Source organism: Poecilia reticulata, linkage group LG14 (assembly GCF_000633615.1).
Source record: "Poecilia reticulata strain Guanapo linkage group LG14, Guppy_female_1.0+MT, whole genome shotgun sequence".
Lineage (NCBI taxonomy): Eukaryota > Metazoa > Chordata > Actinopteri > Cyprinodontiformes > Poeciliidae > Poecilia > Poecilia reticulata.
Window position 1 is genome coordinate 19,699,574 of NC_024344.1, and position 13,904 is coordinate 19,713,477.

Consider the following 13,904-nt stretch of genomic DNA (forward strand, 5'->3'; position numbering starts at 1 on the left):
ATAACTCTGAACAATTAACCTGCTTCGGAGCAGGATATTACGTTAACAGCTGTTGCCATGGTGATCTATCTACCAAATGAATCTAGCTGATTCTTCTTACATCCAGATATAAATGAAATGATGTTAAATGGAAATATTGGTGTGGAAAAACATTGTTAGGTTTTATTTTTACTCTTTCTAGCCTAAACTTGTGTTTTTTTTCTTGGTTTACTTTTTATAATAAAAAAGAGGTTATACAAAGTAGACTAAAGTCTGTTAAAATGTTATCGTACCGAGCAGTTTCCATTGCATGAAATTTTCCAGAGGAACCTCTGCAAATGTTTAAGCGGGTTAAACATGTTAGAGGGAGGCCTCCTTGCTGCTCACAGCATGCAGGGCTGACGGATACAATGTGCTCAGAATCTAAAAGACCAACCAAGCAAAATCATACAAAATGGAGATATTTCAAAGAATAGACCCAGTGTGCTAACATTGATTGAAGAGAAACAATCTGTGTGAGCAGAGTAACTATTATCTATGTCATTTCAGCTTCCTTGAACCCGTAAATACTAAGCAGAAATTAGTGTGTTCACAAGTCCTCATCTCTCTACTCCTGGTATTTCCACAGGGCTTTGGTGTGCCCTTTATTTTATTCCTAAGCCAATGTTTTGTGAAGTAATAGTTTTCCCCTGTCAGGACTGGCTGTCATGAGTTTGGCTATGGCTCTGCACTAAACCCAATGCTGCAGTCAGGCCATGATTATCCATCTCTCAGAGTGCCTAACAATAAATTAACAACAGCAGCTCAATCAGTACCACAGAACAGTTAATTGCTTTCCAACATGTCAGTGCACTGCCTCTGTTTCCACTGACTCAAAATCACCATCAATCTGTACAGCAGCAGTGCAGGCCTGGCTGAGCACAAGGCTTAGCTTACAGTGCGGTATGAACACTGTCGCAATGTTCAGTACCTCACGTGTACTGATCTGTTTTCAGTGCCCGGGTTTCTAATTTATCCTGCCTACAACAATTTACATGTACTCAGTGACTGACTCGCACAAGAAACAGTGCAAACTGTCTCAAAGATGCATGGTGAGACTGCAGCTCAACACTGACAGTTATGAGGTAGATGAAACAGACCTAGATGCCAAACTAGCTCATCAAACTTGCTAGAGTCCTTTAGGATTGTGAGAAATGAAGGAATTTGTTAAGAAATGTAGGATATTAGGTACGCTTGACTATAAAATCTCAACCATCCACAGAATCCACACAGTACATCTGAGAAGAAGGAGAAGTTTCATGTTTTGACAATGTGTCCTATAGCTGCTTAATAATAATAAAGATCAGGGTGGAGTCAAAGGGGAAAATGAGTACAACAGTTCGAGAGGAAATTGTGGATAAAAAAGTAAAGGTCACATCACGAGTTTGGCAGTATTTTAGATCTTTAAAACAAAAAATTGATCAATAATTATCTATATCGTGTGGCAATCCTGGTTGATCTTAAGCGTGATCTTCTTGATAACCTTCACAGCCACTACAGGTTGTTCCACAACTTTCTTGTGGAATATCTTGTTCACTCTAGGACTGAGAGCTTTGGCTGAAAATACAACACTTATTTCATGACAGGTTTTTCAGCCATGTTGCCCAGCCCTTACCTTGTTACCAATAACTAGCTCATGCCTACTCCAGATCGCCATGTGTCTCATTCATTGGCAAGAGAGGGTGCGGATTATTATGCCATTACCGCTAGATAAATTGAAAACGGTCTCAATCAACAATATTATTGTTTATCGCTATATCTCCTGGCACAATTTATTGCCCAGCAGAATTAGTTATTGTGGCAGGCCTACTAATACTGTGTGCATGAAGAGGAAAAAGAGGCCGTCATGATGCCATCGGTGGGTGACTTTGAAAATGACACAGATTAAATTAAAGTCGAAACTGATACATATACATTACGATGTCCAACCTACTAAGACTGACATTGCATAAAACCTGGGTGAAGATAGTTCAGATGTGAGGGCTGACACATTCAGCTGTCTACAACTGAGATCGAGGCATTTCACTTGTGCCTCAAAGCTTTTGGTGAACCTGAGGACATCGCCAAGAACTTCACGATATATAGCTTCGCAGATTCAAAAGTGTTTTCACATTAGACAGAGGTTGGTTTTGTTTACATTTTATAACAGAAAGATGATACAGGAAGTAGCAGAAACTTAAATGGCATATCAGATCAATTAAAGAGACAGTTGTTGGAGTCTTCAGTGACAGGAAGTAAGAAGTTAGCAGGTTTCTATTGCGTTACTCATTTAATTTTGATGAAAAACGGGTCCCTTTGGACTCACTAAGTGATCCCCAACTCTTGTTTCAGCAGTTGCACAAAACTTAATTTTCCCGAGACTTCTCCACTTAAACCTCAGTGCTGAAGGAGGCTGCATGGGGTCAGAGGTGAGGCTCTCAGAGAGGGGTCGGGAGACGAGCGGCTGACAGCCAGCAGACAGCAGCTCCGCAGGTTTCCATTACCTGAGTCACTCTGCTTAGCCACCAGTGGCCCTGTCACCTTAGAAGGAGCAGTGTTCTCAACTTCACCATGAACCCAGACAGGGACACCTGTTATGCAATATTCAGTGTACTGCTCGAAACATCAACATCAGTGAGAATATGCAAAACGATCTGACGATATCATATGAACAAACACCGTTCACGGTTCAGACATAAGCAACCGGTCGTTTCACCGTGCCCTTCTCCCATGTGACCATCAGTGTATGGTTGCCTTGGAAACGTAGCCACACACACCACAGATTTAAAATACAACCACAATATGTGGTGTATTTTATGGAGATGTTATGCCATACACCAACACAAAGCAGATGTGTGAAGTCAAAGGAAAATGACAATTTTGTTTTACATGGGCCTGAGTCTGAAAAGTGCCATGAATTTGTATGCAGTTCCCTGAGTCTTAACATCTCAAACAAATCTCTTTTGTTTCTAGCTTTTAATCTAGAGATTAACATCTTTACCCATTCATTTTTGAATTAATACCTCAAATCTGGATGGAGATTTTAGTCAGACTGGACTGAAAGTCTAAATAACAATTTTCAAGTCTTGCCCCAAATTCTCAGTTATATTTTTGGACTTTGACTAAGCCACTATGAATAAATATGGTTTGATATATTCATCAATAAATATAATATATTCTCTGGCTGTATTTTAAAGGTAGGGCTGCACAGTGGCGCAGCTGGTAGAGCTGTTGCCTTGCAGCAAGAAGGTTCTGGGTTCGATTTCCGGCCCGAGTCTTTCTGCACGGAGTTTGCATGTTTTGCCTGTGCATGCATGGGTTTTCTCCGGGTACTCCAGTTTCCTCCCACAGTCCAAAAACATGACTGTCAGGTTAATTGGCCTCTCCAAATTGCCCTAGGTGTGAGTATGTGTGTGTGTGTGCATGGTTGTGTGTCTCTGTGTTGCCCTGTGACAGACTGGCAACATGTCCAGGGTGACCCCGCCTCTCACCCGGAACGTTAGCTGGAGATAGACACCAGCAACCCTCCCGACCCCACTGAGGGACAAGGGTGTAAAGAAAATGGATGGATATTTTCAAGGTTACAGTCCTGTGGGCAGGTAAATCTCTGCCCTGTCCCAAGTCAACCTCAAAGAGGCTTTCTTTTAAACTTCACTCATCCTGCCATCAATTCTGACCAACATCTCTACTCCAGCTGAAGAAGTTGGTCCCACAGCAACATGACGCCACTACCATGTTTCCATGCAAACTTCTCCACAACTTCCTCCCTGACCTGTCTGCTATGTTCCTTGGTGTTCATGCTGTTGCTTGAGCTTTCAGAGATTAAATCACACACCAGATAGCTTTTTGTACTAAATAGATGACTTCTCAAGACAATTTGGTCTTGAGAAGTCACCTGGTCTTGATTTCAATTAGGGACACCATTGTAAAAGGGGTTAAAAAAACACTTTCATTTCTGTGTAAAGATTTTGTTTTCTTTTGACTTTGTGATGGTTTATGACATAAAATGCTAATGAAATATATAGAGGCTTAAGTTTCAAATGCGAGGAAAAAAAACTAAGTGGTAAAAGTCACTAAATATTACTTAAATACTTTTTTTTAAATTTCTGTTGTTTATTGACTGTATGACAAGCTCCAGAGGAAAAAAGAAACAACCATATAAAATTAACTAATCACACCCTTTTGTCCATCACTGCCTCCTGTTGTCCAAAGTAGCACCAACTAAATGTTAACAAAATGTGGGGAGATAATAAACCTGGAATTCAGTGACAACAAAATTGATCCTCGCTGTTCTCTCCAACCCACCAGAGAGGCAGAACTTAACAATACATTACAGCAAAGTGTTATTGTAACCTAACCAATGCAATGTTAACTATAATAAATAAAAAAAAATTCCAAATCTCAGATCACAGTTACAGGAAGGAACATCCAGAGTATACTGTATGTTATCATGTTCTTGGCTATTGTCTTGGCAATAAAGGCAAGGCCATCCAATTGACTGGGGATAGAGGAGAGCCATCTGTAGGTCCTAACTTCCTGAAATCAAGCAGATGAAAGGATGGAGAGTCGGATCATCTGTACAGTTCTACAGATTCACTGTACAGGAAATGTGAGAGAAACGTGAGGTGTAATGTGGCCCATTGTTCCATGAACAACGGTGTTTACGGTGCAGAAGCATGCATGTATTTACACTGCAAACGCTTCTAGAATAACATTCTCTTACCACTGACGAAAATAAAATTGCATATTTAAATGTAATCTGAGATAATAAAAGACCTGTAATATTCCTGTTACGTTTTGTACAGTGCAGTCAACAGCACCTTTTCCATCAGTAACTCTTACGTAGATGGGCATTTCTGTGGCTGATAAAGGTTGCTGTGAGTAGTTCAGCATTTTTAGATAAGTTACAATTACATCCCCAAAGGTCGAATCCAATTTAGCCTTTGAATGAGAGATCTTTTTTTTTTTGCTTTCAAAGAATTGTAGAAACATTTGATAATCTTGAGATCAAAATCTAAAAGAACAGTATGATTTCAGAAATTGTTATATTTTTAATAATTTTAAATTTTTGAAACATCTTTGACCTGATCCTGCTTGAAAACATCAAGTTGGGTTAACTGTTTCACAAATAGCCTTTTTTTCTTTCTCAAAAATAAAATATTTTAAAGAATGTGTCAGACTGAAAGAATAATTCAGTTTTGAAAAGTATGAAAAATTAAAGGACTACAGGCCAAAAGTACCACTTAGATCATTTTGTTTAACATTCCTTAGGTCACAGCTCTCCTGGAAACAATTTGAGGAAAAACAAGTGGACCTTAGTCCAGGTTTGACCTTTCCTTTCTTAGATGTTTAGATTATGAACTAGAAATGATCAAATCTAGTAAATATTCATGATAACGGTGAAATAGCTTTTCACAAAAGAATAAAAAAATGAGTCAAGAATTTGACAAACATAAAAATATGATATACAACCGATAGCTATAAACTAGTTGAGTGTGAATGCACAATTTTAACCAACTGGTTTATTTTTCTATTTTGTTCCAGCAAAATTAAAAAACTATTTGCAAATGAGTAATTTTCCATCGTGGAAAACAAAAAACAGCTTATTTTTTCAATAACGCCCTCAAAAGCTTTTTTTTTTAAATAGTTAAATAGACACTTTTGCTATGGAGTGAAATTTTTGCTAATTTCTTGATATCACACTTCAGACTGGGTGACCAACTAGTCTCTGTTCAGCAGCCGCTACTCCAATCTCCTTTCCCCCGGTTCTTACCTTCAGCTTCGCGGCGTGGCTCCACCAAAAGCTGCCATAACCGGTGGAAGTTCTAAAAAATTATCACCCGGTTGAGCTCTCCCCTTTCTGAGACACGCCTGAACTCACACAGCGAGTTTTCGGGTTCCCTCTCATTGTCGTTAACTGACAGTGGCTGGAGCTGTCGGGAGCGCACGCGGCGGATGACGTGCTGCCTTCAGGGTCCGCTCGTGATATCCAACGTCGGAGGTTTAACAAGTAGCGAATATCAGTGTCTATTTGAAAATAACATCAATGTGACTACTTTCTGTCATTATTAATACTAACCAACATCTGAAACCGCTTTTCTTTAGGCAGCAACATTACATATAAATGGTGGTACAGACAGTCTAAATGTCGCTGTTGGTGCAAGTGAAGGCAGCACGAGCCGAGAACAGTTCTCATCTGCACCGTTTGCTCGTCTTTGTGTTGAACAGACTGCCTCCTGTGGTCACAGTACTTTGTCATCGTTTTCAATATTTAGCTTTAGATACCTTTACTCCACTTAGTAAAAGTAAAAATATAGTTTCATATGCGATATATTTAAGGCTGGAATTTGTTTTAAGTCACTCACGTGAGTCAAAGTGAGAAAAATAACTTTTAAATCAGCTTACAAGTAATAGTTATCATTTAGTCAGTTTGTTAGTTATTTACTAATTACTGAATAGTTTTGATTGGGCCGGACATAAAATAGAACAACTTTGAATGATATTTAAAAATGAACTCAGAAGGTTTGCAAAACTCAGATACAAATGTCACTATTTGGTGCGTGTTACCAAATTTTAGCAAATAAATACTTCCAGTCTGTGCATCTGGCACAACAGATATGTGCCAGATACACTAAGAGAATGTAAGATCATTTCACAATAATACGTTGTACCTACAATTATTCAAGAAACGTTGCAAGTTAAGATTACTGACAAAATTCAAAACACATCACACAAAAACGGTTTAAATATTTAAATAAACTAAAGAGCTTAAAAAGATTCAACACCAGACAGATCCTGCAATGAAGGTGATGGCAAAGAGGTATTGGCTCTTCCAAGACTTTTAACTGGTTGCAAAAGAAAAAGTGTAAAAATTTGGTCAGAAATAAGATTTTAATTGCTGCAATGACATTTTTTTTATCCAATGATTGTTGAGAAAGGTATTAATTTTAATATGCCAATAAATGTAAATAAAACATTTTTCAGAACAAAATACAAGCAGAGACAAGCAAAAAGCTAGTCGGCATTTAGAAGAAGTGTTTGACTGCTTGATACCAAAAAATATTAAGCAGGGTATAAATTATTTTTGAAATGTAATTTTATTTTAATTCTAAAATGTAATTAATAAAAAAAAATGTTCCCCCAACAAACATTTCTTGTCTTTTTTTACATTTTGTTTTAATGCCTTTTGAGAGATACTGGTCTGACTTCCTTCCTTCTAGATTTATATGCATAAAATGCATATAAATCTGAAAGTGATCTGACTAATTTTGGACTCCAACTCAACTTTTTTTTTTATGGTAAACTGACTATGTTTGCACTGTATCATAGTTAATCATTTCCAATTAATGGACATTAGGATTGAATTGCATTTATATAAATTTACACTACCTGGACTGAATCAAACTGAACCAAACTGTATCCCATGTAACTTCATTTGAAATGGAGCCGTTTGTAAAAGCCCTTTATGTGACTACACTAAATTGGCAGTATGAAAAACATTTGATTATCATCAACCTCGTGTGGTTTTGCATTTTGAAACAAATGCTTTTGTTTAATTCGTGGTTAGCGTGCCCACCCTGTACACCCATTTCATGCAGGTGTCAACTCAAACCAACAATACAATGTTTGTATGAAGCCACAATAATGTGTTGGTTCCCCACAGGTAAATCCACCTAAGAACAAATGTGAAATATGTCAAAAAAATTACTCCAAACCAACAATTGCACAAAGTAAGAAGTTAATTGTAAGACTATTAATGGTAAGACTGTTGCACTACACAATAAATGTAGTGCAACATTTATTATGTTCTTTATAAAGCTGACCTGACCTAGCAGCTACGTTTCCGTTAGGAGCTTAAACCTATGAACTGCTTCTGACTGGCTTCACAATGACAGAGCTGTCAGTGAAGCGTGTGGGGAAGAAGTCGTTTAAGAAGCTGTTCTTCAGTCTGTGCTGGAAGTGGACGTATCTCACACCGGGTCCGTAGCTGGAGAACACGTGAGACACCTGCAGGCCAAAACAGGCAGTGAAAAAATCCAGTCACAGGTGAATCAACGTAGCAATCGGAATGGACTAGAAAAAAAAACAACAACAACAAAAAAGTACCTCCTTCCAGTTGTGGGAGTAAACACTCATGTTCTCTTTGGGCTTAGCTGTGTGCAGTGAGATGATTGTCGTTTTGTCTGCAGCCAGCAGCTTTACATGCAGCTCATAGATGTAATCGTGCAGCTGACTTTCCTCATACCTGATGACGTAACAACACACATGACTCGCCTCGCAAGATGCACGACACTAATTATTAGTAAACCACTCTAATTAGGAGACTGGTTGTTGGTTTAATTAAAAGGGATCAATAAAGTATATTCTATGAATATTATTTTTAGAGTTGGAGTGGAGGCGAGTGCTCAGTGACCTACCAATCTTGAATGACTATTTCAGGCTGAAACTTGTCCAGCAGCTCATCCCACAGTCCCTCTGCCTTCAGGTCCACAACCTGCTCCAAGGTGAACCAGCTGAGGGCGAAACCACATGGCAGTAAATTCTGTGTACTGCTGCTTTTTTCTTTTTTAAGCTAAGCCCACAGCTTAGTTTTAATAGCAGTGTGTACAGTATATTTAAAGATAATCCTTGTTAATGTTCAGCAAAACCCACCTGTGCTGCGGCAACCCACAGACCACAACGCCCTCTGGGATGCCACTGGTGTCATAAGGCAGGACCTCTGTTTTCGTGGTCCAGCTAGCAAAGTTACCTGAGATTTAAAAGATTAGTTCACCAAAATGTACTTTTTTTTTTTTTTTTTTTTTTTTTTTTACAAAAAGAGGCTGATTAGCTCCGTCTCTCACCTTCAGGCTGAAAGCGGGGAGGTCCACCTGGAGGAGCATCTGGATACTCGGGCTCAGGCGGAGGGGTGTCCTTACTAAACCCTGTAGGAAGAGGCAATGCACCACTATGACCTCAGGAACCCCAAGGAAAGCATCACAACTCAAAAACAATAGTCCCATTCTTCTGAATAGGATTACTGGGTGTGTACAAATGTTAGGCTCTAGTCAGGATCATTGATGACAAGTTTTAAGACACACCTCAGCTCTGAAATAAGGAAGCTTTTAACTTTCCAGCCCTCTGAACAAATTTTAGTCACTGCAGTCAGGCTTTTCCTTATGTTACCACATTTTTTCAACAGGATTGCATGAATGCACTGTTACAACCCAGAGCAAAGTTTCAGAAATCTAAAAGAATAATGTAACTCAAGACTGTTTTCTATCCCCACCTGCAAACTAACTTCTTTTCCCCTTCATATTTTCTGAGAAAGTGGTTATCAGTGTGACCTGAGATCATAAACAGCAGGAAAAGTTTATAGAACTGAAATCTCAGAGTCAAACGGGTTTTGAAATTGTGACAGTGTACTCTGGAAGCTGACTGCTCCCTTCCCGTCACAACTGACTCAACAGGAAACTCCGAGCCAGTTCTTCTTACTTTTAAGAACTTTTCCCTCTGGTAGCTTTACGCCTTCTGATTCGGCCCGAATCTGTAAAACAGCTTCGGAACCAGCCCAGTAGCCTGCTGTGAATCATGACAGGACAGAAACTTGAGTGTGACAGTGAAGTGGTACCGATAGGAGCCGGGTTCTTCAGCAGGTTCCGTCCCAGCGGCTTGGCTTCATACACGGACTTCCAGTCCACAGCGTCAGGCATCGGGACGCCCTGCAGACCCCACTCCGCCTCGCATTTCTGCTTCCACTCTGCGGCAGACATCGCGCGTGACAGGCTCCGCGTGGTCTCGCGCTCCTCTGAAATAAGCAGGAAGCGCGAGCGGCGTTGGAGCATCGGCAGCCCCACCCAGCTGTTGCAATGTAAACAGAGGACTCCCCTCCGCTCTGCGGCCTCTTAAAGTCACAGCAGCGTAGACAGAGAAGAAGCCAAAGGACAAATCTAAACTAACTAGTGATGGAACTGCTGAGTCTTACAGGGGAACCGAATCTTAAGGATGCGTACACTTTACAGAGCTGTTCATTTTTGGAAAATGTACATATTTCTAACAACTAATATAATTTAAAAAATTATTTATAAAATCTGTGAAATTCACAAAGAAATAGAATGACTGAAGTAAAATTAATATATTCAAAAGGTACCAAATAGAACCACAGTATATTCTTGCAGCTTATCTATAAACACAAACATAAGTCGAACTACTCTTACTGGATATTTACCCGGCCGTTTTATTACTTGTTAGGGCAAATAGAGACTCAGCCAATCACATTGCCGCATCCCAACGTAAAGGGGGAATTGCTGAAGTTCAGACTGAGCATCAGAAAAGAGATGGCATTGACTTTAAGCTTATTGTTGGTGTCAGATCAGAAGATCTGAGTATCTCAGAAACTGTAGATCTACCTTACCGGACACAGTTGTTCAAAAACAAAAGAAAAAACATCAGCTTAAAAGAACAAGCTATAAATCCCTTGAACTCACTGAACGATTACAAAGAGGCTCAGGATGGATCAATTGGTCAAACACCTGAAAAGAATCCAGTTGGAGTAAAATGTCTATGATGTTTCAGTCTAATCAGTTCCTACTGGCTCTCTCTTTACTCACCTTTACTGCATCCAGAACCTTTGCCCCCACAGTATCACTCCAAGGTTGTAAGAGTCCCGAGAAAAACCTTTGGTCCATGCTGATTTTCTCAATGTGGACTGTTGAGTTGTAGGTAATAAAGTTATCTTTTCGGGGAAAAGAAAGGAGGGGTTTTTTTATAGTATAATTGGCTGGGCAGAAGAAAATGAGTTTCTTCTCAAGACAGCGGTGACAGAGCTAGACCTATGTGTGTACACGGTCATAAGTCATAAGGTGCAAGAAGGTTTGTAGAGATATTTTGTGACTTAGAATTCATTCTGAAGTCATTTTGATGTGGAGGAACAAAACATGACACATGGCTTAAAAAAAAGTTAAAAAGAAAAAAGGTTGGGAAAATCAGTAGGAGAAATATGAATTAAGATTTGATCGAGTCAAATAGCAAGAACGATACTCATCTTTGTTTCTGACAAGGCTGGAATAGAGACCTGCTTATTGGAGTGGAAAGGATGCCGATGTACTGCAGACCACTAGATGGAGACATTTATATAGCAATGCAGAAGGCGACTGCCCACCATCTGCCACTCAGGAAGTTTCCATAATCTGTGAAGCAATGAAACGACGTCTTTCCTAATAGGCTGGGAAAAAGAGAAAGACAGTTAACTAAACTTTACCTGAAAAGTAAGGAAGTTTGTGTTTGGCTGATTATTTCTTTGTTGCAATATTTCCTAAAATGGTTGGGAGATCTTTTTCTTTCCCCTCAACCTCAAATGGTGAAACGTTTGTGACAAACATACATTTGCGGGCTGAGCATCAGTGTCGAGTATGTGGCAATGCCAAACCTTTTTGTAAATTGTATTTGAACAAGCAGACTGTTGCAACTACACTAATTGTTTTTATTCTTAATTTATTGTGAGATCCACAGAGAATGGCGAATGTCGGTGTTAAAGGCATAAAACCATATCAGCTAAGTGAACATGTTTCCTCATCAGACCTTGAGTTAGACAGATAGTCTGGGTTTTTATGTTTCTCAACGACATTCACTTCAAGTACTCAAGCTTCTTCTTTTCTACTTCTTCATCAAGTTTCCTCAAAATGTTAAGGACACATTGCACACTATGCTGTCATGGGAAACAAAACACTATACTAGACTAATATGTGTTCAAAGAAGCTAAAGACCAGTGAGTTAATGCATAAGACCTTAAAAAAAAGCATGGAGCACTATTGAGTAAGATCACTTTAAGAAACCACCAGAAGGTCTAGCAGCTGGGATAGAATTGCAGCCTGGGGTCTTTCTGCATTGTGTGTATGCATGGGTTCTCTCCAAGTACTCCACATTCCTCCCACACTCCTAAAACACCTGTTAGAATAACTGTTACGTTAACTAGTCTGTTAAATCGTCCTTAGTGTGTGTGCATGGTTGTTTGCCCTGTGTGTCTCTGTGTTGTCCTATGATAGAATGGCCACCTGTCCAGGTTGTACCCTAAATTTTGGCCAGTGATCAGGTGCCTACCTGGTGGAGGTAGGCACCAGCTCCCCATAACCCTACATGGACAAGCGGAAGAACAATGGGTAGATGGACACTTGGTGGCCATATTGGGTTTGAGAGACTGTGTTGTCAAGAAACGTCACAAAGTGGAAGCCTAACTTTAAGACTGATTCTTTTGTGTTTCTCCTGACTTGTAGCTAATTGTAAAATTAGATTACAACTTGCTGAGATCCATAACAGACTGAGGTCCTACGAATTGTCAACCGTTTGTCCCTTCAGATGAGGTGATGCACATTTTCTATGCTGAAATAAAGTGTTTCCTTATGCATTAGTTAGAGAGGGTAAAGCCCATCTCATCAGCATTAAACATGGTTAACTTGCTAACCATGTTTATGAATGAATGAATGAATGAATGAATGAATGAATGAATGAATGAATGAATGAATGAATGAATGAATGAAGTAGAGGACACGGTTTGTGCGTCAGCTTTGGATTTGAGAGTGCGTTTGCAGAAAAACCTTGTTTGCGGAGTTTTGCGACCTGCTAAGCCGGAGCTAAGGCCCAGGCTGAGATGAATAGAAAACTGAGTCGATGAAATTGAATCAGGCTCCTGCCTGGGTGGGGGTTGCTGTCCGACAGGGCGCACTTGGAGCTAGCAAACCTTGTATAATTATAGCGTCGCCCCTGACCATGATGCGTACGCATAACTTAAGTTTTAGTGGGTGAAGACTTTGCACCGTGACAACCCTGCAAAACCAAACTCCTGGGATATACAGTTACAATCTAGTTTCAAACACTTGATGGCAATGACAAAGGCTAAAACAGTCAGATGATTTGATGTCTTCTAGTCCTTGATGAACATATGCAAGAGAAAGTCTGTCTGCAAGAATTACCCCGTTGCTCTGTTTGATGCAAGTCTGTATGCCAGTTCCTCTCAGACAGGTGCTGCACTGACAGAGATTTAAATATAGTCTGTCATAAAGGCGTTATTTATAGCCCCTTCGTACGTCATTTTCGTAGTTGCCCAGCACATAATGTGTCCATGCTTGTCATGTTTTGATGAAATTCACGTGTAATGCCCTTTAAACAGTAGAAATGCATGGGTACTTTTAACAAAGGGATTGAAATGACATAAATCCTTCTATTCCTGAGTCACTTGAGCTAATTTGTTCTCACCTAACAGTTAAGAGTAGCCCTGGGTTCAGCTGCAGCTTGACACCAAGCTATTCCGACACCGGTCAGGCAGTTGGCCAGGATTCCTTTCAAAGGGTCATGGTGCTTTAAGAAAAGGGTTGCTCACTTCCTCTGAGAAAATGTAGCAGCCAATAAAACAAAAAACAAAGATTCAAGTACTATTTTCTGTTTTCATTGCTTTGAATTCTATAACTTACTAAATCAAAAATGATTTAAAACCTGCTGCTACATTGTACAACATGAGTAATTAGGTAAGTATTTCTGTAACCTTTTGGGTGTTCCAGCGTACATGTTGCAAGGATTGTATAACCACCTTGTTGCATAACTGTCCAAGACTGGAATTATTCAATTGCTGTAAGTAAATGTTAGTGTCAGATGTGCTTGTGTCGGTTTGCCTTTCTAGAAACCAAACCTTTAAACTCAATTTGAGCGATGCTAACTGTTGCAGTACACATCTTGGAACAACTTTTTTTTATCCAATCTTGGGAATTTTTCTAACTTAAAAAAACTCCCAAGCCTGAGGGGAAAATCCTTTTTCTTTTCCCTCAGGCTTAGGTTTGAAAGGTTGCAAAAGACTTCTTGAACAATGTATTTTGCACAGACAAAATCAAAGCTAAGATGCTTTGCAATAAGGTACAGGAAGTCAGAACGAAGAACTA

The 13,904-nt window shown here is 39.6% G+C and overlaps 2 protein-coding genes across 6 annotated transcripts in view; both read right to left on the reverse strand.

Annotated features, from left to right (window-relative positions):
- slc8a2a (solute carrier family 8 member 2a) overlaps positions 1-6,846 on the reverse strand; it is a 30,075-nt gene extending 23,229 nt beyond the window's left edge. For all 5 annotated transcript variants that reach the window (XM_008428359.2, XM_008428357.2, XM_008428358.2 and 2 more), the window contains exon 1: positions 5,771-6,846. The gene's annotated coding sequence lies outside the window, so the exon portion shown is untranslated. The remainder of the gene's footprint in view (positions 1-5,770) is intronic.
- Positions 6,847-7,513: 667 nt separating this feature from the next.
- On the reverse strand, positions 7,514-9,828 carry nccrp1 (P1, F-box associated domain containing). Its single transcript, XM_008428362.1, has 7 exons — positions 9,608-9,828; positions 8,841-8,921; positions 8,650-8,746; positions 8,415-8,510; positions 8,104-8,242; positions 7,826-8,004; positions 7,514-7,670 (listed from the first exon to the last, which is right to left on the reverse strand). The coding sequence occupies exons 1-6, from the start codon at positions 9,819-9,821 to the stop codon at positions 7,858-7,860; spliced, it is 774 nt and encodes a 257-aa protein (XP_008426584.1). The 5' UTR covers positions 9,822-9,828; the 3' UTR covers positions 7,514-7,670; positions 7,826-7,857.
- Positions 9,829-13,904: the final 4,076 nt, after the last annotated feature.

Coding starts and splice junctions, on each gene's coding strand:
- nccrp1 (XM_008428362.1), bottom strand. CDS start 9,821: ATGCTCCAACGCCGCTCGCGCTTCCTGCTTATTTCAGAGGAGCGCGAG. Junction 8,243..8,414: donor GAAATAGTCATTCAAGATTG/GTAGGTCACTGA, acceptor TTACGTCATCAG/GTATGAGGAAAGTCAGCTGC. Junction 8,005..8,103: donor ACTCCCACAACTGGAAGGAG/GTACTTTTTTGT, acceptor TTTGGCCTGCAG/GTGTCTCACGTGTTCTCCAG.